The 24,013-nt window shown below is 36.2% G+C and overlaps 2 protein-coding genes across 3 annotated transcripts in view; one reads left to right on the forward strand and one right to left on the reverse strand.

The window, feature by feature from the left end:
* Positions 1-12,549: 12,549 nt before the first annotated feature.
* Positions 12,550-24,013, reverse strand: part of PBLD (phenazine biosynthesis like protein domain containing) — a 130,594-nt gene continuing 119,130 nt past the window's right edge. The window contains exon 12 of the transcript XR_009536168.1: positions 12,550-12,978. The gene's annotated coding sequence lies outside the window, so the exon portion shown is untranslated. The remainder of the gene's footprint in view (positions 12,979-24,013) is intronic.
* MYPN (myopalladin) overlaps positions 12,721-24,013 on the forward strand; it is a 75,758-nt gene continuing 64,465 nt past the window's right edge. Inside the window, exons 1-2 of one of the 2 annotated variants that reach the window (XM_060126686.1) lie at positions 12,721-12,992; positions 21,164-22,066. In XM_060126686.1, coding sequence (XP_059982669.1) covers positions 21,165-22,066 — 902 coding nt within the window. In that variant the 5' untranslated portion in view covers positions 12,721-12,992; position 21,164. Of the gene's footprint in view, positions 12,993-21,158; positions 22,067-24,013 lie in introns of those variants that run through there. The other variant, XM_060126687.1, reaches the window with a different exon arrangement.

Below are 24,013 nucleotides of genomic sequence, written 5' to 3' on the forward strand. Positions count from 1 at the left end.
TTCCAATTATCTCTTCAGATGTAGATATAGATGTAGATATACACATATTTTTATTTATATACAAACATATATTTGACAGATAGATAGGTAGGTAGAGACCATCAGTTAGGCTACAGCCAAATTTTGCTTCTTTTTTCTACTGGTGTCCTTGAAGCTTTTTTTTTTTTTTTTTTGCCTTGGGGGCAACTTTTACCGTTTTTTTCCTCTTTATAATACACCCTTATTAGAAGTTTTTTAAAAAGTACAGCTAAGAAAAAATATGAGAGAAAAATCTTCCATAGTTCCACTACATAGTTATAACCAGTTTAACATTTTGGAATATTGTACTCCAAAATTTTAAAAAATAAAACAGGGTCATATTATAAATACTGTTTTGAAGACTTTTTTTTTAATCTTATACAAGCTTTACTGCTCTTTAAAAATGAATAACTAAAGTTTAAAGAGGTATATACGAGCATAGGTTTCAAACTCTCAGAACCGAACTAATTCTTTCTCATTGAACTAATTTTTTTTAACTAGTTAAATTTTATTCTTTAATTAGAAACCCTGGGGAAAAGAAGTCACATCAGGACTTAAAGGCAAAGGCAGAGACCCAAAACCAGCTGGTTTTTCCTTATTAGCCTGGAGCAGAGTTTAAACCAGGCCAGACCCACTCCAGCTCTGGCCACAGCCTGCTCTCTACGTCCTGGTCCCAGGGGTTTGTTTGGTGGCAAACTGGCTTCACTTCATCCGAGGACCTAGCTTGAGTGAATTCATGGCTTCCTCAAGTGTGAGCATCCCTTGTTCCTGCCACTGGCAGTGCCACTCAGCCATGGACTTAGGAATTTGATCAAAAATACAAAAAAGCCCTTGGCATTCACACATTTAACATTTGGCATTTTTGTCTAAACAAGGAACTATCCTGAAAGGCCATGACACAATAATTTGTGATTTTGCTGAGGTATCACTTTGGACATGTACACCTGGACCTGGGGGTTCAGGGCTAGTCACTTACATGGTCCCTGAGCCTAAGCAACCATCAGTTCTCTAATTATGATCTCATACACATTGTATCTGAAAAATCAAATACAACAATGGTATAAGGGATCCACAAATGGCTTAGGGTACACCCTACTGTGAATGTCAAGGATTTATTTTATTCATATATTGTATAAAGAGTTTCAAAAGACTGAAGATGTTTTTTTTTTTAAGTTGGCAAGCTTTTTTTGTATTATTTATTTATTTATTTATGGCTGCGTTGGGTCTTTGTTGCTGTGCACAGGCTGTCTCTAGTTGCGGTGAGCGGGGGGCTACTCTTCATTGTGGTGCGAGGGCTTCTCATTGCCATGGCTTCTCTTGTTGTGGAGCACAGGCTCTAGGCGCGCGGGCTTCAGCAGTTGTGGCTCGCGGGCTCTAGAGTGCAGGCTCAGTAGTTGTGGTGCAAGGGCTTAGCTGCTCTGCGGCATGTGGGATCTTCCTGGACCAGGGCTCGAACCTGTGTCCCCTGCACTGGCAGGCAGATTCTTAACCACTGCGCTATCAGGGAAGCCCCTAACTAGTTAATTATTTTTTATGTCAGCTTCCACATATGTAAAATGTGAGTATTAAAGCAGATCTACTGACAGGACTCTGGTAAGAAATAGCTAATAAAAAACAATAAAACACTTTTCAAATGTAGTGTTAGTACAAAAGATCATTTAAATAATAGGATTTAAAACATCATTGCTCTTTGTATTTGACATCTACTCCACATCATCATCATTATCAGCATTTATTTAGTAGATCTAAATCTTCTTTATCTTATTCCATGTGGTGTTTATATACATTCAACATTAGTCCATTAGACAATTCAGGATCATGGGAATTCTAAGATATCCCTCACTTCCCTAGATTTCTCCTCTCTAGATCACTTAACCTTAACAATAGTTTTGTCAACCTAAAGTTTTATACCAATCTATGCTGACACCCTTTTCTAGATCAGATAAGAAATAAGATATTTACCAATACTCTCAATTATTATTTTCTTGTCATAAAGCACATACCACAGAGTGGATATACTGCTCTGATATTTGTCACCCCTCTACTTATTTGGCTAAAGTAGGCTTGTTTGATACTTGGGTTGTCAGATCAAATTATAATTTCAACCCTTTAGCTATGTTTAGCCCCTTGGCAGTGGCCGAGTTGAGAATTTAGAATTCAGAAGCAGATGGTTCAGGAGCACGGTAACCAGATATGAAGCATTTTACCTCCATGTCATTGGTTTACAACTGAACTTGGTTGATCACTATTGGTGTCCTATACAAGATGTAAGTGATCTGATTTGAATCTCTAATGAACAGCACCCATGTTAAAAAAAACTCATCACTCTTGCACTAATTGGCATTTTTGTTGTCAGTGTCAGGACAGAAGCCAAGGACTGAATCAGTCTGGAAACCTGAACTGTGGCTGTGTCTGAGTCATCAGTCTAGATGGCCCATTCAGCCTCTGGCCTTTCCTTAGAGTTTACAGCTCAGCGCAAATGTGTATACTTCACTCCCTGTGACTTCACAAAGCCAGATTAAAAGATGTTTACTTAAAATATATCTTTTTATGATAAGAATGGTAATAATGATAGCTAACATTTACTGGCCACTTGCTAGGAGCCAGGTTTTATTCTAAGAGTATTTACTTAATTCTCACAGCAATCCCATGAGTTAGGTACTAATATTTCTCCCATTTTTTAGAGCTGAGGAAACTAAAGCACAGAGAAATTAAATAACTTGCCTAAGCCTTCTCAGATAATAAGTGGTGGAGGTAGACTCTAACTCTAAATACAATTTCTCTCTGCCTAATTATAGCATTTATTTGACTTCTTCTTTTAAACATCATACTATACCACTGATATAAATTTTAAATATTCTATGTTCAAATCAAACAAGGTATATATCAATGTCTCAAGTTTAAAACTGCTCATCTTTCTGTACTAGTTATTATTTGTTTCTGAAAACAGGCGATGGATCTTTCTTAAATTTGATTCACGTGCATCCTTATTCTGATTTTTTTTTAAATATTTATTTATCTGTCTGCATTGGGTCTTAGTTGCACCACACGGGATATTCGTTGCAGCAATGTGGGATCTAGTTCCCTCACCAGGGATCGAACCTGGGCCCCTTCCATTGGGAGCGTGGAGTCTTAGCCACTGGACCAAGGAAGTCCCTTATTCTGGTTTTAAGGTAGTTAAAGACGTTGATTTTACAATGGCTTTTATGCTTACTTATTGTTTTTCATTGTTTGAGTTAAACATTACCTGAACTTGGAAACATCCTCTGACCTTAACATTTCTAAATTAATAGAGAAGAGAGAATTAAATCAAATAAAACCCTGCCTACCATGCCATCCCAATATAAACATAGTGAATGATCACCAAATAAGCAATCCAGCTGCCTCTTTTTGTTAACATAGTAATTGGATTTCTTCCACCTATTCTTCATACAAAATTAAAAAGCAGATAAGAATTTTTTTTTAAAAACTGAGTCTCTATTTTATGAGACTTCCCATAGTAGCTAGGAAGGAAGTTTTTAGTACATTGAGATAAATGACCTTTAAAATAAAGTTCATGAGCAATTAGATCATTTTAAAGAATAAAAGAAATTAATCTGGTTCTCACAGTTTTCTTAAGACTTAGAAAAATATTATTTGCTATAATTACCAGCTAGAAAAATAGAAATAGAAAATAATTACTTTTTTATGTTTCTTTTAGTTGCCATCTCTACTCAGTTATTCAAAGCGTGTTCTAAGCCTCATTTAGCACATATTTATTGCTCCAGTTTTGCTAGTAGATAAACTTTGGGGTGTTCCCCTAAAAAAGCTCTTATTAAACTAAATTAATAATGTGAACTTGGCAATCTCGGTTTTACTGCTGATTTACATTTACATTTGCATGGCCATTCTAGTGTTTAATTTTCCTATGTACAAAATAATCATAATAAAGACCAACTTCACGGACAGTGGTGTAGTGCTGTCATTGTTATTAGAACATAATAACCAATACATGATTGTAAATAACTTCAAAAAGATGAAGTGCTAAGTAAATGTCTACTTAAAATATGATCTCTACATGCTTAATTTCACTATGTCTAGTAATTTGCAGATAGAAGTGCACCAAGATAATTGTTTATTATTTATGGTTGCTTCAATTTCTTTTAAGTTATTTCTTTGACCAGTCAGAGATAGGAAATCATCCAGATTTCCAAGGACTTGGAAGGATTTTGGAGGAAATCACTAAATCATCATAATCCTAATATCACTTGAGGTCTCCTTCTTGGAACTCTACATCTTCTGAGTTTTTTCAAAATTGATTCTCAAATGCATTGCTGACAAGGGTGTATTCCTCTGAAAGGAGATGCCATGTAGTAGAGAAGAACTTGGGCTTTGGTGTCATGTGGACTTGGGTGTGAGTCACAGCTCTGAGGGGGCCCTGTGGAAATTTTTTCTCTGATCTTCAGTTTCCTCCTCTATACAAAGAAGGATAATGATATAGAATACCTTGGATGATCTCAGGGTGTACCTCCTGAGACTTTTTCAGATCCCTGAATTTGCAAAACCCACAGTAGCATATAATTTTTTCAGTTTCATTCTCCATAAAATGGGGATAACAATTCACACTTCCTGGGTTGTTGTATTAAATTAAATTATGTATTAAATGTGAACAATAAAGCTTGGTTGGTGTGGACACTGGACAAGGTCAGCTAGGATCACCAGAGAGCTGAGTAATTCATTCTGGCTTATCTGCATTTTAATAAGTCCAATTTGCAGTCAGCCACCAGTAGTTGAAATCTTGATCTAAATTAGAGAATATGCGTTTTAAGCGTACTGTACTCTTTATTTCTGAGAAAACAGGCAACTCAGTCTGTGACTTGAGCTGGAATCTCAAAAACCAAGGCATAAGAACAGACAGAACTGCCTCTCAGCTATGTGTAGTAGGGTTTTTTGTTTGTTTGTTTTTTTGTGGTACACGGGCCTGTCACTGCTGTGGCCTCTCCCGTTGCGGAGCACAGGCTCCGGACACGCAGGCTCAGCGGCCATGGCTCACGGGCCCAGTGGCTCCCCGGCATGTGGGATCCTCCCAGACCGAGGCACGAACCCGTGTCCCCTGCATCAGCAGGCGGACTCTCAACCACTGCGCCACCAGGGAAGCCCCGTAGTAGGGTTTTTAACTCTACTCTCCAAAACTCGAGAGGAGCAGTCTATGGAAGGAAAAAAGAGTCTGATTCTAGGGCTTGGACAGAAAGCAAAGACCTGATGTAAAACAAAGGTTGTTCCAAGGTGGGCAGGAAAAATAGTGGTTAAGCCAGTTAAGGAAAATGCAAAAGTATGAAAGTGCCTCTTATGGGGCACCTACAGAAGAACTCTTGGGCAAGGTGGGTGCTGTAAACAGCCCCAATCATTTCCAAAAGCAAAAGTCCCCCATATCAATTATCTCAAGAATTGTGAGCACCCACTAAGCCAAAGCACATATATTGATAGTCATTGCTCAATGACTGGTGCACAAAGAACAACCGAACATTTTTAGCTCCTTTCCTCATTTGAATTGATTCTTAACCGTATTTCTGTGTTAAACTAACATCATAATTGTTAATGACAATTGAATCAGTTAATGTTGCTGAGAGTTTAGGTCATTTGATCTTTTCTGGCACACAATAAGCATTCATTAAATATTTGTTGAATTGTGTGAATAATTTAGGACAACTCAACAATTAATAGATTATTTTTATAGCACGCTACAGACAAATATTTATTAAGTGACTAATTTGTGCCATGCCTTGAGATTAAAACTGTGTGGCCTATATACATTTTTTTATGGCTTCAATTCTCAAGGAGTTGATCTAGTTAAATAGATAAAGCATAAATGCATAAATGAAAACTCAGTTTAATTCAGCAATATAAGAAATGGTATAACCATTAGTTGTTTAATTACATAATAATTGGAAGAAACAATGAACAAAGGCAGGAAGGAAAGATAAAGCAAGGAAATACTGGTGGAACTTTTTGGAGACAAGGATTTGTATAGAAGAGTGGCAGATCAGACCAGGAAGGTTGTTTATGTTTTGTATGATCACAGTATGATCACATTTCTGATTATACCAAGGCTTTTCTTATTCCTATTTGAAATCTGCACAATATTGTCAGGACAGTGGGCTGTCTACAAACAGATTTATCCCCAGCTCAGTTTACACTGTGGTAAATTTTTGGTTTAAGTCCCCTGTGACATTGTAAATATTTGCTTATCCCTTTTATTGACATTATCACCGTATTTTTTTTTTTTGGCTGCATCACGTGGCTTGTGGGATTTTAGTTTCCTGACCAGGGATTGAACATGGGCCCCCGGCATTGAAAGCGTCCTAACCACTGGACCTCCAGGGAATTCCCTCACCCACATTTTTAATTAAAGCTTATTGTCTAGGTTATAAGATGAAAGGAGAGAATCTCTAATATATTAACAGGAGACTTCTTGGTTAGACTATGTTTTAACTAATCCATTCTCAGTTTGGAACGAAAAGCAGTTGGGTGATGAGGCAAAATAAAGAAGGTTTTCCAGGTGTTCCATTAAAGTATGCGGACTTTGATAGGAAGTTTGCTAAAGCAAGAAACACCAAATGGGTAGATCCAAATGCAAATAAAAATAAGAACTTGAATAGGGATATAAAATACAAATTCCTTTCGATAGATTTCAGGTAATAACTTCTCAGAAATGTGTATTAGCCCTTGCTATTTCAGTCAACAAATTTTATTGAGTCTTCTTTGTGAAAATAGTCTAAGACTTAGTCTTATGCTATTTTTCTGTTCTCTTCTTGCTTCTGTTAAATAAACACCAAGTCCCTAAAATCAAAGTTAATAATTTTAATAATCCTTTGCCTACCGATACATATGAAAATAATGGCGAGTTTCCTTCTTTGGGTGATTTCTGATTTTTGAACTAACCTGCATAATTACTTTTCATGAGAAGACAGTGGGGGGGGGCAATGAAAAGAGAATACATTTTAAACTAAGAGGCCTAGGTTTGAATTCACCTAGCTGTGCAGCTCCCTGGTTGGCTACCTTTGGGAAAGCTAAACTTCCTTAAGCCTTAGTTTCCCCCTTGTAACATGCAAATAGCAATACCTTTCAGGGTTGCTGTGAGTGTTGAATAAGAGATAACTTAGGCTGCTCCTGTCTTAGAGTACACTTGGAAGAAATATTAATTCCCATTTCCTTTCCTTCACATCATTAGTGTTAGTGTGATTATTTGGGTCATGCATAAGAACACTGAACTTTATTTTCAGCTTTCTGAGATGTCCAAGCTGCCCAAAAATAGAATCTGAGTGGAATCACCCAGAGAATGGCACACTGGCATTTAAGATATTCAGTGATAGCATTATGAAGAGAGAATATTTCAAGTATTATTTTCCTACCCTTAACTTGCAAAAAATTTATTGACCCATGTTGATGTGCTGAGAAATAACACAAAGCATTGAAATTTACTTTCAAAAGAACAAAGGTCTTACACTGTCTGAACAAAATGACTATCATAAATGGAACAAAAAAATAGGTCTGTTAAAGCATTCAGACTGCCTTCCAACGCCCTGTCTTTCAGCATTAATGCCTAATGTTTCGGTCCACATATCAATTCATGTTCTCAGCTAAAATACTGCAGATACAATGTTTCTGAAAGCATTCGTTTTTTTCTTTCTATATTTTCTCTTTGCTTGTTTGTTTAGTCATACAAAAGAATTTCAGGGTTCCTTTCTGTCAGAAAAATTATAAACAAAATTCAACACAGTGTTTCCTTAAAGTACTTACTGAAAGAGACAGTAGGTTTTATGTTCATTTTTACCCTTAATTTTTTTTTCAAATACTGCAGAAATGCAAGCTTTTAAGTATGTGCAGTAGTTATGAGCACAGACTTAGAGCTAGCCTTAGGTTTAATCCTGGCCCAGTCACTCACCCATTGTGTTACCTTGGGCAAGTTTTTAACCTCTTTCTAAGCCTTAGATTCTTACCTGTAAATTGAGAATCCTAACAGTACCTACTTCATAGTTTGTTGAAGGAATATGTAAAGTAAAGTACAATGTCCATGAAGAGCCTAACACAGTGCCTAGCATACAGCTAAAGAATGTTAACTTACTTCTACTGAGATGATAAGTTTATATGTGTGTTAATATAATCATTATATTAATGTGGTGAGCAGGAGGAATCAATTGTAGACCTCAGGATTACATGCCTGATACTAATTGTCTTGGATTTCTTCAGTTAATCATAGATGCTCTTTTAAAAAAAAACTCTGGGAACAGATTTCCTTCTTAGAAATAATACTTCCTAAAAAGTGTAAACTTTGGGGCTTCCCTGGTGGCGCAGTGGTTGAGAGTCCGTCTGCCAATGCAGGGAACGCGGGTTCGTGCCCCGGTCTGGGAAGATCCCACATGCCGCGGAGCGGCTGGGCCCGTGAGCCATGGCCGCTGAGCTTGCGCGTCTGGAGCCTGTGCTCCGCAGCGGGAGAGGCCACAAGAGTGAGAGGCCCACGTACCGCAAACAAACAAAAAAAGTGTAAACTTTGGTATGTCCTCCATATCAAAAGCACAAGTAAAGGAAGCCTTACAGTGCTTTCATGGAAACCACATAGTAAAGCTTGAATCTACCCCAAAACTGGGGGTGCACACATTATTATAATAACTGATTATTTTCCCATATTTACTTTAATAAATGTATCAACCATACTCTCAGTTTTGTATCAGGTAAAGATGTTTACACGTGTCACATGCATCCTCCGCATGGATATGTTGTGCATTCCTTATGTTTTATTCTTTAAAAGTTCATGTTTATTATCCTTTTCACCTCATCAAAGGAGAAATCAAGAAAGTCTGTTTCCTTAGTCATCTTAGTCATTATCCACCCACACCATCCATCCAGGTTAAGAACATCGCACAGACTGAGTTAGTAAAGTTGATCCGAAAGAGCAATCTGTTCTAAGTGACGGTCCCTGGATCTGCCACGGAACCCTGTAAATACCCTTCATTACTCTGGCGGGGCAGTATCACATTTCCTTCATGCTACTTTTGTGGCTGACACAGTTAGGCAGTGAGATTTGGGCTCTGGATGATCCTGGTTGATTGACACAGGAACGGTCCTTCTCCTGGGACAGGTAATCACAAATTTACTTTAGGATAATAAGTATTCTGTTTATAGTTTGTTTAGATGTTTTTAGTTTTTAAAACTAAATAGGTTTTGAACTTATAGCTTTTTAAGTTTTTTTAGTTTTAGTTTTAAGCAAGTGTTTTCAGTACCGTTGAGATGAAAAAGACATTTCTTAAGGATTTAATTGTAGTTCTCAATTACACTGTATCATGGGGTTTGTTTAAGACTCTCTATAATCCACCATACATACATTGTTTTGGATGGTCAAGAACTTGCCTCTGCTGTGTTTTTCTCATTAGCAAAGGTTAGAAAATAATACAAGTCTCTATTCTTTTTTTTTTTTTTTTTGCAGTACATGGGCCTCTCACTGTTGTGGCCTCTCCCGTTGCGGAGCACAGGCTCCGGACGCGCAGGCCCAGCAGCCATGGCTCACGGGCCTAGCCACTCTGCGGCATGTGGGATCTTCCCGCACCGGGGCACGAACCCGTGTCCCCTGCATCGGCAGGCAGACTCTCAACCACTGCGCCACCAGGGAAGCCCACAAGTCTCTATTCTTTAAAAATAAGATATAGAGGATTGTTGTTTTTTCATCTGATACTTGAGGGGAATACCTCAATATAAATCTATAAACTTTAAGCAAAACTCATTGAAAATTTGGTATATGTCAGAAATTTCTTTTAAAGAATAAAAATCTAAAGCAATCTGGAAAAATACAAAAATTTTATATGAATCTACTAGCACAGAAATTCTCACATGCTTATCCTCCAAGTGAAGACTTCCTCTGTCATAGATCTTCCAGATTCCTTGGCATTCCTGTGGATCACCCCAATGTGAGTAAACTGTTCTATAACTGAGTGACTAAATTAAGAAAACAGCTGAAGGCAAGCACAAGATCATGTTCAAACCACAATAAACACATGTGTTAGATGGGCCACTCAACTTCATGGGGAAGGCTTAAGACATGTAAACTTGTGTTTACTTGTCACTTATGAAATTTGTTTTTAACTATGTTGGATATATTTTTTAAGTTTTAAAAAGTATTCTTTGTACCAGTAAACGCTGGTAAAATCTAAGCTAGTAGGTTTGTGGTGTAATGTTTATACAATTACTAAGATGATATGCAGGGTAGGGGCTACATTACTTGGGAGCAGAAACCAATTTTAAAAAACTAGAATCTAGAATACAAGGTTGATATACTGTAAGCAAGGTATCCACAGTTGCTGAATATTATTTATTTAAAATATTTATATGCAACTTTTTTTCAAAGAGCTCAAATTTTTTGTACACTATCTGTATTTGAAAACGTTACAGTAAAAATGAAAGAAAGATTACTGCTATTCAGAAATTCTTTGTCTCTTTATTCTGTAACTTTTTTTTTTTGGCATTTTAAACCAATTTTAATTCTTCCTATTGATTCCTAATTTCACTGCCCAACCAACTCTAGTTTATCTTTCAGTATCGGTCTCCTTCCACCTCAGTGTTCTATACCTGGGTGAAAGGTAGGATACCAGGCTTATCATGGAACAGTTCGCAAGGAAGCAGAAATATGTTCACTTACAGTGTGTGTAGACATTTCCCTTTGGAAAATCATATTGTAGCACATCTTTGTGCTAAATGAAATGGAGGTTTTAATTTTTCCTGTCCCAACTCAAGACTTAGCAGCACTTATATTGATTATGCATCAAGATCTGAAAGGGATAGTGGGGGAAGATCCTCTCTTTAAATAAAAAGAAATCGTTGGAGCACCTACCTAAATAGAAAATGCAGGAACACAATTAAGTAGTCTTGCGGTTAATTTCAGCACAGGTAAGAGATCAAACAATCCTGTACATTGAAGATCTAGATTAATGCAGTAATGAAAATAACCTATCCATATAACTCAGTTATTCTTGTGCCCTCTTCCCTCCTTAGTAATAGTGCTTTCAGTCTGGATTATTTTAAAGTTTTCCTCAATAGTCTTTTTCATTTTGCCTGTGTAAATTCAAAGTTCCTTAACAAAAGGTATAGTGAAGCTTCTGATTTGATCATAATAAACAAAGTTTATATCTATTCAATATACTATAGGGAGTCTCTAGGTGACTGAAAAAGGTAAAAAGATCTCTTAGTAAATGCCATGAGGGCAGGAATTTTGGTATGTTTTGTGCACTGCTTTATACCCAGTACCTGGTACATAGTAGGCATTAGATAAATATTTGTTGAATGAATGGGAAGAAATTCTACAAGTATTGTGTGATTTAATTAAGAAAGGTAGGTTTATGGGCTTCCCTGGTGGCGCAGTGGTTGAGAGTCCGCCTGCCAATGCAGCGGACACCGGTTCGTGCCCTGGTCTGGGAGGATCCCACATGCCTCGGAGCGGCTGGGCCCGTGAGCCACGGTCGCTGAGCCTGCGCGTCCGGAGCCTGTGCTCCGCAACGGGAGAGGCCACGACAGTGAGAGGCCCGCGTACCGCAAAAAAATAAAAATAAAAATAAGAAAGGTAGGTTTAAATCAATGTATTTTATGCTACCCAAATCTAAGAATGACCCTTAAAAGAAAGAAAAAAAAAACCAATGGCATTTATCTGAATTTTCAAAACCTAGGCTTCTACCAAGACTGAAATAATGGGGTTAACTTTTTTTTCCAAATTCATATTCTGAAAATATATGAAATTAATATCAAAGAGCCTATACTTTGACAAAGTAGGTTTTTGAGCAGATGTTGGTTTGGCTAAGGATTCTTTTTTATTGTTCGGCAATGCTTGTGTAAAAGAAGAAATCTGGCATAGACTTTTTCAAAATAATATACAAAAAAAAGTTATTCCAGGTACTCATAAATGAATAGGAGTTATAATGTGTTACATTATATAGTAATTTTGACTTTTAAACAGAATCTGATTAGTTTTTTTTCTGAAAAAGTTTGTTCAAACTAATTTGTTACTGGGTTTATTCTCGGACTGATGGCTTTTTCCTCTCCATTTTTCCTGTGATCTCTAGTTAACAACTTTTAATGTTAGTTATCTTCTCTGCTTTTTCTAAGCCTTTGGACAAACAGTTAAAAAAAAAACCCTCAGCTTTAAAATGTTGGACCTCACTTTCATACTGGCTTTTCATAGCCAAATTTCCTAAAATGTATCAGTGATTAAATGAGAGTAAATTTCCCATGAATTAAAGTTAATTCTCTTACCTTCTGTGTAGTTCAGGGAACTCTACTCAGTGCTCTGTGGTGACCTAAATGGGAAGGAAATACAAAAAAGAGGGGATATATGTATATGTATGGCTGATTCACTTTGCTGTACAGTAGAAACTAACACAGCATCATAAAGCAGCTATACTCCAATCAAATTAATTATTAAAAAAAAGTTAATTCTCTTAAAAATTAAGAATTTTGATATATTTCAAAAAATAATGCCATTTTATTTGACAGATGGAATGTGTTATAATCAATTTAGTATTAATTCCAAACATAAATAAATAAACAACTTGGGCCTCTAGCTGTAAGTGAAATTCTATAGGTAGGAAAACTGACTGACCCCCACCTCCCATAGGTGCTGTCCTGCTGTGGAATCCCTTTGCTCAGTTTTCTCCTATCCAATCAGGTGGAATGTTTCACAGGCACATGGTTTATACAGCTCAAAATAACTTGGGACCTGTGAGCTGACAAATGCTCTGGCTCCGGTGGTGACAGGTTGTCCAGCTTCTAACAGCCATCTTCACTGAAACTAAGGTTAACTCCTCACTCTATGGACGGCTACTCTCCATTTCCAAGGACGTGAAGAATTTTCTTTTTCTCCTGTGCTTTCATCTAAAAGTTCTCCTTGGATAATTATCGTCACGGTGGAGTGCTTGGTTTGGACATCCTCATCTGGGTCAACTAAAAAAAGAAAGGTAATATCCAGATTTAAGTTCTCAAGTATGTTTTGATAACAAGAAACTGACAATGGGAAAGGGATATTTCCGAGACCTAATTACTGTTGCTTAGAGTGAAACCAAGGATAACTTTCTAATTACGTAGGATGGGACACAAAATTACGTGAAAAATAAAGTTTTCTACGTGGTCAAATTTTGGAGGGGATTGATGAGACCCTCAGAGATCACAGCCTACTCGGGTCCTAAAGGAAAATATCTTAACAGAGGAAGTCGTGACATGTGTATTATCATTGGCATTTTCCATACATTCATTTATTAAAATTACGGTGTTTGTATAGAGAATATGTGTGCAATGCCTATTTCCTTTTAAAAGGAAATCAAATCTAAAATAATATGACTCCATAGTTAAAGACTTTCATTTAACGTTTTTTTTATCATGTAAAAGGATATGCTTCTATATTTAGTGTTGGGAGATCTGCTCCCTGGATTAATGTACACAACAGCTGCAGAACGTCTTGCTCAAAGGACATTGCTCTTTCTTTCTCCTTTCTCTCCCCCTCTCTTTCTCTCTCTCTCTCTCCCTCTCTCTCTCTCTCTCTCTCCCTCCCTCCCTCCCTTTTCAGCTGCATCAGAAAGACACTTGACAGTCAGTGGCAAGTGTTTGGCTTGGTACATTGCACTATTAGCAGTAATTAGATGCACAACTTGAACTATATTTTAATAACCGTATAAACAAAGAAAAAGAAAACATGAGTTAATCTGTATTTCCATTCCCAAAAAGTGAACATTACAGTAAGGGTGCTAAGAAATTTTATTATCTTATCAACAGATTTTTTTTACTCATACTTGTTAAAGATACTAGCATCGATCAGTTTGAAAGAAACAAAACAGCTAACCAGTTTCCTTTCTCAAAACATTGTTATTCAACTACTTTCACATTGGTAATGATGAAATGAATTCTACAAGCTCTAAATTTAAAAATTGTGATAACTTTTTAGTCTCTCCTTAATAATAACTCTTAACTTCACATAAAATCCATATAATCCTTTTCTAGGATATTGAGAATGTCTACACTTATAGCTATAATAAACATATTTTTAAACAAAAATTAAGATATGCTGTCTGATACACCATTTGACAATAATCAAAATATTTAAAATCAAGGCCATCCCATGAAATCTGAAATATATGCACACTGTACTTACTTTGTCAGGACACAAAATTATAAACATTAGAGAATCTTATAATAATGGAGTATGAAACAAACAGTTGGACATTATCCAAATTCTGGAGGTTTGTCTCTATTCCCACTTGTAGAATATGGCTAATGCTACTGGAACTCCTAACAACGTATTAAAGCACCAGTGTTCCATATGTTTACAATTTAGAATATAGACTCTACTACAGACTCTAATACATCTATTGTATAATAGAATATAGTTTCTAGCTTACAAAGGCACACATTCAATGGAATGGACTCAGAACCACAATTCATGGACACAAGAAATTCAATAAATTTTTATCCCAATAGGGTTTTGGAATTCATAGAGATGGTTTTTCAAACTTATTTTTGAAGAAACGGGACTACAGATAAATTAGGTTTCACTGTGAAAGGACTTTAATGAACTAATGTTAGTATATGAAAAGGTGACAGCTAAATTTTTTAGGTTAACTCCTGGATGCAATAGGAGTAATGAATTCAGCTCATTAACCTGAAAATAGAAGATGAATGAGACTGCTAACCCCAGAATAATTAGTCTCCTCATTGACATTGAGATTTGACAAAGGCATTGCTTGTAGCATGGTGTTATTGCCTATAAAAAGCCAAAAAAATGAAAAGATTTTATCTCTTTTCCTCTCTTAAGAGATATAGAAGGATCAAACACCACAGAAATATTTTCTTAAATTTTTATGGTGCTTTACAGCTGATAAAGAGCTTTTAAAACTGCTAAGGCCTTGGGCTTTTGCTTAAAGGGAACAAGCTGTGTACAGACAAAATGGTGTGTTGAGAAATTTAAGAACATGTTTTCAGCAGTTACATTTTTGGTGGGCACAAAAGTTGGTGCGACTATTCACCTGCAGTCACTGAAGAGTTCCTACAGCTCATGTATAACTAGAGTCACCTTGACAAGCTCTGTATAGACTGTGTGCTACATAGCCCTCCACCTGGAGTCACAATGCACCCCACGGTCTGAGAGAGGCCCAGCAGAGCCTTCACACCAAGGGCTGGAACTAGAACTAGATCTTGAGATCACAAGCCAAACTGGGGTACTTGCTCCTCTCCCCATCTAGCAAATGTGTCAATTAGGGAAGTTATCATTTTTCAAATCCTTAAACACCTAAAGAAAATGAACCCAAATATTAAGAGGCTGAAGAAGGATGAAAATGTTTACATTTTTTTTCTTATTTAAAATGAATCTTTGAGTTAATGGGGATTGACAAAGTTTTCTCATTTGGGACTTCGGTATAAGAGCTAAGTTCATCATGAATGGTGAATTGAGAGTGAAATAAAACCTCATTTTTGTGACTACCACCAAACCCTTTTTTTGATCCTAGATTCCTGAAGCCATCTTACTTGGCTTCATTACCTTTTTTAAGGGTCATAGAATTTACTTCTATACTATTTATTTGCTATATTTCAGATTAAATACTAACTTTGGGCTCTCGTTTTGGTATCCTTTACACTAGTGCTCCCCTACAGAAAAGGATTACCTTAAATTTGTATAGTGTTCTACATTTCTAAAGTTCCTTCACAAACAAACCCATGAAGTAAGCAGCGTAGTTCTGTTCCTCAGTTTAGAGGTGAGTTAATTAAAGATGTCTATCTTTTCCTATTCCAGCTCTCTAGCCAAATAACTATTAAATATTAGACTGTTTTTGTGTTCCCCTAGAAACCAGATTTGTTTTCTCATTTAATATCTAAGAATATTTCATAGCCAGAAAACTTCAGTATTCATGTTTTAATCCAAGTTACTTCATATTAGGTTTTGCCAATTCTCTGGTCAATGCCCCGATTTAAATGTTCATATTATAAGCAAAAGATGAGTTTATAACTCATGTTATTTCCAACAAGGTCTTCTCAGAACCTACAGAAGAATAGTGTTAACATGACTTGAGAAATATGCCCAAAGGTATCAGCATTAAGTTTTGTTTTTGTAAACGAGACTCTTAACATTTTCAGCAAGTTCTTAGGTCAGATCCTCTTTTCAGCAAAATTCGTAGGGAAAAAATATAGATATTTGGCAAAAGAAAGTGAAGAACATTCAATAAGCATCCTATGTGGCTAAATTAGTTTACATGATCTACTAAAGTTGGTCCTGATGCCACATTAACTGCCTCATTTCAAATCTAAGACCATTTCATCAAAAGCACAATCTGTTTTCAATGGCATTTATTCATTCTTAGTTTGAAAGCAGTGTAATATCTGTTTCAATTTATAATAAACAGAAAGAAGGAAGCAATGTCCAATGTCACCTGAACACACCAGTTGAAATGTCTAAGAGAACTTTGACATTTGTCAAATGAAATGGTTAAGAGAACCCTTCCCAAAACTTGCTCCTGCCTCATCCCAGTAAATAATTCCACCACTCACCTAGTTGCTTAGGCCATAAATACTGGAGTCACTCTTGACTCTGGTCTTTCTCTTGTACCCTACTTTCAATCCATCATTAAATCATACTGGCTCTATTTTCAAAAGATATCTCAAATCTGACCATTTCTCACCATCTTCCTCTAATACTACTCATTGATCCAAACCAGCATCATCTCTTGCATTCTTTGCATAGCAGCCACAATTGAACTTTCTCAAAACCATGTCATCTGCTTCAAAAAACTTTAAAATGGTTTCCCATTCACACATTTAGTAAAACTCAGAGTCTTTCCCATGGTCTGAAAGATCTTACATGCTCTAACCTTCCACTCTTCTTTCTCACTCACCTCCTGGCCCACTGGGCTTGACTTGGACACACCAAACATTCACCTCCCTTGGCCTTGACACTTACTTCTTCCTCCCAGATGGTCACATGGCTAACTTCTCCACTGCATGAGAAGCTTTGCCTGACATTCCCAGCCAAAATGTCAGTAGCACACCTTCTTCTCTACCTCATCATTCTCCAGTCCCTTGCCCTACTTTATTTTTCTTCTTAACATTTATATCTTCTCTACTAGAATGTCAACTCCATGAGGGCAAGGACTTTGTCTGTTGTTCACTGATGAATCCTCAGGGCCTAGAAGGGTGCCTGGCACATAGTAAATGCTCAGTTAATATTTATTGGATGAATAAATGAAAGCTGGGTTATCCATAGTAGCTCTTGGGTTTTTTAAAACTATAACTTTTATAACAGATAGTTTTAAAATTAATGCTTGAAAGAGAAAGTAATACATTTTCATATTTCCTATTTTAGGTAATATTTATCAGTTTAACAATTTACACATGCATTTCCACCTGAGAACCATCTAAGATGGAATTGTTATTATACCATTTGATAGATGAGGATAATTGAGATTCAGATGCATTAAGTGACTTGCTCAAGATAGCAAAGTTATTTAGTGTTGGAGCTGGGATTCAAACCCAGGTTTTTTATGATAATCAGATGTTCTTTGATCCTTCTGGTATGAAAACAAAGCATAATCCCAGTTATTTTATCCACCATAAATAAATTTTTATTTGAAAGTCACTTTGAAGTTAGCACTGCTTTTACCAGTTTATATTTCTTCTTTGTGTCTGTAAGGTTCCTTTGTGAATATGATTTCTATTTATCTTACTTTAGCCTGAAACTTTAAAAGAAGATAAACAACCATAGATTTAGTAGGAAATTCTAATGAACAAAAGAATTCAACAGATACTTTCTGACCACCTTCTGTGTGCTGTGTGTGTACAGAGATGAGGGTGTACGAAACAAAATGAGGTAGACAGAAAAGTAAATAGGCAAATATGCATCGTAATAAGTGCTGTGTTTCGGGGTTAGGACAGTGAATTTTGGCAGCATAGTGGAGAGGTACCCAACCCAGAAAAAAGAAGAAATCCCAGGGCCAACTCTCAGCTAAGAACTGAAGATTGTATATGACTTGGCCCACTAAGATAGTGAAAAGAGGTGGAGAAAGGGAGCAGCCTGAGCAAAGAGGATATGTACAAAGATCTGAAGGAAGCATAGTTTGTTCATGAGACTATGCATATTTCATAGAATACAGATACGCCGAATTAACTACAAATTCAAGTTCAGTTTCTTTTCAAAGTGTGTCCTTGGATCAACTCACATCACTAGTTCTACTTCTTATCATGGTATGTGGCCACAGCTGTTAAATAATAATAAATAGTAGTAACTACCATATATTGAACACTTACTAGATGTCAAGCACATTAATCACCCTTCAACTTATGAAATGGCTACTGTTATAACCCCTGTTTTACAAACAAGCAGAGGCTTGCAGAGGTTAAGTAACTTTCTCGAGTTTATACAGCTAGGAACTGTCAGAACTAGGATTTGAACCAGATCCATCTAACTCCAAAGTGTTAGGTAACAATTGTTAAATTCAAACATTAAAGAAATCCTTAATTTTGAATGCTTGAAATTTTTGTTATAATAATTTCTCATGACTATAAGCATCAGAACAGGCACACATTTACACCTCCTTTTTTTTTTTTTTTTTGGCCGCACCGCAGGGCATGTGAGATCTTAATTCCCCAACCAAGGATCGAACGGCGCCCCCTGTAGTGGAAGCACAGAATCTTAACCACTAGACCGCCAGGGAAGTGACATTGGCTCCTTTTCTTTAAAAAACAACAACAAAGAAATAGTTGTAGAGAGAAGTGATTACTTATATGTGTATTTTCTTCTCCATTTTCACCATACATATAAACTTTTTGGAAGTTCTTCAACGTTAACATCACCTTTACCCATGTACTGTTTGTTACTACCATCAGTGCTCATTATACTGGCTGGCCCTGTTTTACGAGATTTGCAATCATAATGTTATTAATCCTCACTCCCCTAGGAAATAGACATTAGCCATGTTTTACAGACGAGGAATCCAAAGATCAAAGAAGTTAAGTAATTTTCTCAAAGTCACGCAACTGCTAGGAGGTGAAGCCAGAATTTGAAAACAGATTTATCTGATTCCAAAGCCAATGTTCACTCCATGTTGCCTCGAGATAAAAGCCATCTTAAAGAGCTAGAGACAAAGTTACATTAAAACACAATATACAGTGATGTCTAACTAATAGAGAGACGACCATCCTGATTTATAAAGCACTAAATTTCCCCCCTCACATTTAAATATATACAGAAACTCAAACTTGGTTAATGGGATAGTTGATTTACAAATGGAAAGGATTTTCAATCAGTATATTAATTACATTTTCAAATAGCATTTTGTACCTTATTTCAATACCTTTAACTGTTCCTCTACAAAGTTAATGCACAAAGAGGCAAGTTTTCAGCTGGGATCTCAATTACATTTTCATATACTATTTTGTATATCATTCACTGTGCTTCAAAATTTAAAGTAGCCATGTAGTTCTATTTAATGAGCATATCATAATTTAACTAATTTCTGATTGGACATGGTTCCAATTTTTTAAAATTATCATCCATACTATGATGAATATCTTTGTAGAGAAATCTTTGCACCCTTCCAACCCCATTGCATTTTCAATTAATCTTTATTTAAGGCACAATAAAGCTCACCCAAACAAGCGGCTCCAGTAGTGTTCATCTCAGGCTATGGAAGCATATGAAAAAACATTTTGCTGCAGGTGATCCTTTTAGCCATCTTTAATTGTCCTCTCAAGGTGACTGCCTACCTTGTCAGTTTAGAGGTTAGTTTTAGATAGCACTCTAAAACTTTGAGAACTAGGGCAGTCCCTAGGAAGCCCTATTTGTAATATTTTGTGATCTTACAAATATTTTTATTTATGATATTAGGCTGTCATATAAAAGAAAGAAGAAAAATTAACTGAAATAAATTTTGTCATAGAATGTTCAAGCCAGACAATATTTAGGAGATTACTTTCCTCTCCATCTTCCAAGCACAAGGCACACAGTAGCCAAGAATGACAGATAGTCTTCATCTCCATTACCATCTCTGAGTGGCTGGTGGTGGCTGAGGGACTGGAGAGTTAAATAAGTGAAGGTCAACGGGAAGAATACTGTAATCAGTTAGCTGCATCTCTTAAGGAGGCGAGAGAGGAGTAACAGCCTATGGGTTACAAGCTTGCTATCCTTCTAGTAAATGTGTGAGTGAATAAATGGGTATAACATTAATAATATGAAAGTAGTTTGCATTACCAAAATTTCTAGTCCAAGGGACTTTGAACAAGTTATTGTACTATTTTTATAAGACTTTACGAATTATTTATTTTTGAATAAATATACCCATATAATTTATGTTAATATATAACTGATTAGAATATACTCGTATAATTACAATTTAAAATTAAGAAAAGCGTATACAGTGAAAAGTGTCCTGTCTTGCACCCCACTTCCCTGTCTTCCATATCCCCTCTTCACCAATGTTAATTCAAGAGATTTTTTAAAAACCTATGCTCTAACTCACACCTTTGTAGAAATTAAAATAATTATACCTTATTTGAAAAAGCTAAATCATTATAGTTTTCAAGAGCACACTGAGCCTAAAAACAACCCTGAATTTAAACAACTTGTCTCTAGTCATAAAATAAAAGCGTTATTTATTTTCATGAGCTAGATCAAGTTTATATTTTCAGTAACTAAATGAGATTATATTGTCAACGTCTTTTAATTTCTGTTATTTTATTACATTCAGGGTAAGGGGGAGAGGATGGAGAGAAAACTCTCTGTGTATGAAAGCACTTTAAAACTAAAAACCCTTTACAGATATTATCAAAATTATGTTTAGAAACTGTATTTAATATCTCTATAGTTATAGCATAGCTTTCAAAATTGAACTTGTATTTAAAGAATTTAATAAAGTGATAATCACCATGCTTTTATTTCCAATTTCAGGGAAACCTCATTCAGTTCCTCTCCATTTTATAATATGAGCATAATAATCTTTAAGTCTTTAAAGTAAATTTTGTGAAAGTATCAAAACTAGGCAATTTTTACTTTCAGATTTAAGTTCTTAAGCATCTATCATGCTGTAATAAACATAGACTTGTTATTCTGTAGAAATGATCCAAACTTTTTGTTATTATTGTTATTTTGTGACAGCATGCAAGACGACAGCCTAGAAGCTTCTACTTCCATATCTCAGCTTCTAAGAGAGAGCTATTTAGCTGAAACTAGACATCAGGGAAACAATGAGAGGAGTCGAGCAGAGCCTTCCTCCAACTCTTTCCATTTTAGCAGTCCTTCTGGAGCTGCTGAAGGTGGAGGAGGCCAAGATGACCTTCCAGATCTTTCAGCCTTTCTGAGCCAAGAAGAATTAGATGAAAGTGTCAATCTGGCAAGACTGGCCATCAATCACGACCCTTTGGAGAAAGCAGATGAAGCCCATGCTAGAAGATGTTTTTCTTCTGATCAGATGAAACACTCACCTAAATCAAGTTTGGACCCTAACTTCTGCCAGGATAACTCTCGAAGTCCTACCAACTCTAAAGAGAGCCTCCAGGAGGCAAAAAGGCCACAGTATAGTTCTGAAACCCAGTCCAAAAAAGTATTCTTAAATAAGGCTGCCGATTTCATTGAAGAGCTGTCATCCCTTTTCAAAGCCCACAGCTCCAAAAGGATTAGACCTCGTGCCTGCAAAAACCACAAGAATAAACTGGAATCTCAAAGCAAAGTTATGCAGGAAAACAGCTCCAGTTTCTCAGATCTATCAGAAGGAAGAGAAAGATCTTCTGTTCCCATCCCTATCCCTGCAGATACCAGGGATAATGAAGTGAACCATGCCCTTGAACAGCAGGAAGCCAAGAGGCGCGAAGCTGAGCAGGCTGCCAGTGAGGCAGATGGGGGAGACACCACCCCAGGGTCTTCTCCTTCGTCTTTGTACTATGAAGAACCTCTGGGGCAACCTCCCCGGTTCACTCAAAAGTTACGGAGCAGAGAAGTTCCAGAAGGAACCAGAGTACAGTTGGATTGCATAGTGGTAGGAATTCCACCACCTGAAGTAAGGTAAAAATGTCGCATTAGTAATGTTTGGTAATTACTTTCCATCTACTGTGATCCTCCTCATTTTATCTTTCACATATGTGGTTTCAAAAATTATATACTCTGAGTCAGAGTTTAAAGCAACACTGTCTTAATAGAAGTGTAATATTAGACATACATTCAATTTACAATTTTCTAGTCATCACATTTTTTAAAAATAAAAAGAGCTGGGTGAAATTAATTTTTTAAAATATATAATTTAACCAATATATTAAAAATATTACCATTTCAACATGTAATCAATATAAAAATTATTAGTAGGATATTTTACATTCCTTTTGTCACCAGGGCTTCAAAACTCAAGGTGAATTCTGCACTTAACAGCACATCTCAGTTTGGATGTTAAATTTTCCTAGGAAATACTTAATGTGCATTTAGATTTCAAAAAAATGTAGTTGAAAAAGTAGATTGTAAGACCCAAGTTGTTCCAAACATACTTAAAAGTTCTGTAAGAACTGAATTGAGTATCGGCTTTTACATTTAAATTAATTAAAATTGAACACAATTAAAACTTCAGTTCCTCAGATGCACTGGCCACATTTCAAGTGCCCAATACCACGTGTGGCTAATGAACATGCATTAGCACAGATCTACAGCCTGTAGCTTAAAAAACAAAGTATTTATGACCTATACTCAATGAATACCTGTGGTATTTTTTTAATTAAAAAGAAACCAAATAATAGAATAAAGTCTGATAGAATAAAGGTAGAATAAGGCTGTGACAAAGATCAATTTAAAGATTTATTTTACATGTATTGTATTTATTATATAATTTTTGATATCCACTTAATGAGCACTCTTCTCCCTAATGCCAAAGTCTTTCCCTAATATGACTGATGAGTAGAAGGGATATTCATCTTTTATGTGTCTACCATCAGCTTTTCTGTGAAGTAAGTAAAGCTAAGCTTCAAGGCTCTTCATGTGCACAGGCTACATCTAATTTTGTGTTCTAATTTTATTTTATTTTTTTAAGAGGTCTTTACACTTTTATGAGCTTCAGGCCCCACAAAATCTGGATCCAGCCTTAACCCCCAGGGTGACATTTGCTACCTCTTGTATTATAATGTAATAATATATGAATAATGTGCTGGAAATATATTACTTTTATAGAGAATTACTGGTATTTAGAGTCCTATAAGAGTTACTTTGCCTCCCTAACCACCTAATTACTACTAGAATACTATTTAACATTTATTCTAGTTATGTAAGCAGGGCCTCATCTTCTCTTTGCAAAATATTCATATTATAGGGTAATAATAGCACTAGTATTAATAATATCTTTAATTATGTATTCCTATTGATTAAAGGGATTTTAGTATAAAAACATATTCATATATTGAATTTTGCTTTTCAGAGTCAACATAAGGCAATATTAAATATTATTTCTACAATGGCGTATACATTTTACTATTTAGTTATCCAACTGGCCTCCTTGAGGGCAGGGGTTCTATTGTTTTACCTTTGGATCTTGAGCACCAAGCATGGCTTCTAGCCTGTAGTAGTTATGCATAATATAGTAGTCACTAAGTTATGAGCAAACTAATGCATAAAGAAACAGGAAAACAAGAAACTCAACTTAGATTTAAATCAGGAGTGATACAGTTGCACTAAGATGTGGCAAAGGGTTGGAACTGCACGACACAGGGCAGTGTCTACCCTTCTACTCTGTGCAAGCCTCCCTGGAACTCTGGTCAGTAATGTTGGCAAGAAGTCATCATAGCACTACGATGTATACCACTCAGTGGCATCTGGTCAGTCTAAGTAAGCTGGTAAGCACTCAAGTTACGGCACACATACAACTTACTTAGATTAATCCTATCCATTCCACTAGTTTCTAGTCATAGATTGGAGTCTTTCAAAAAAATTAGACCAGATCATTCAAGACTCATCCTCCCCATTCTCGACCATGAC

The sequence above is a fragment of the Lagenorhynchus albirostris genome, chromosome 16 (genome assembly GCF_949774975.1).
Source record: "Lagenorhynchus albirostris chromosome 16, mLagAlb1.1, whole genome shotgun sequence".
In the NCBI taxonomy this organism is placed as follows: domain Eukaryota; kingdom Metazoa; phylum Chordata; class Mammalia; order Artiodactyla; family Delphinidae; genus Lagenorhynchus; species Lagenorhynchus albirostris.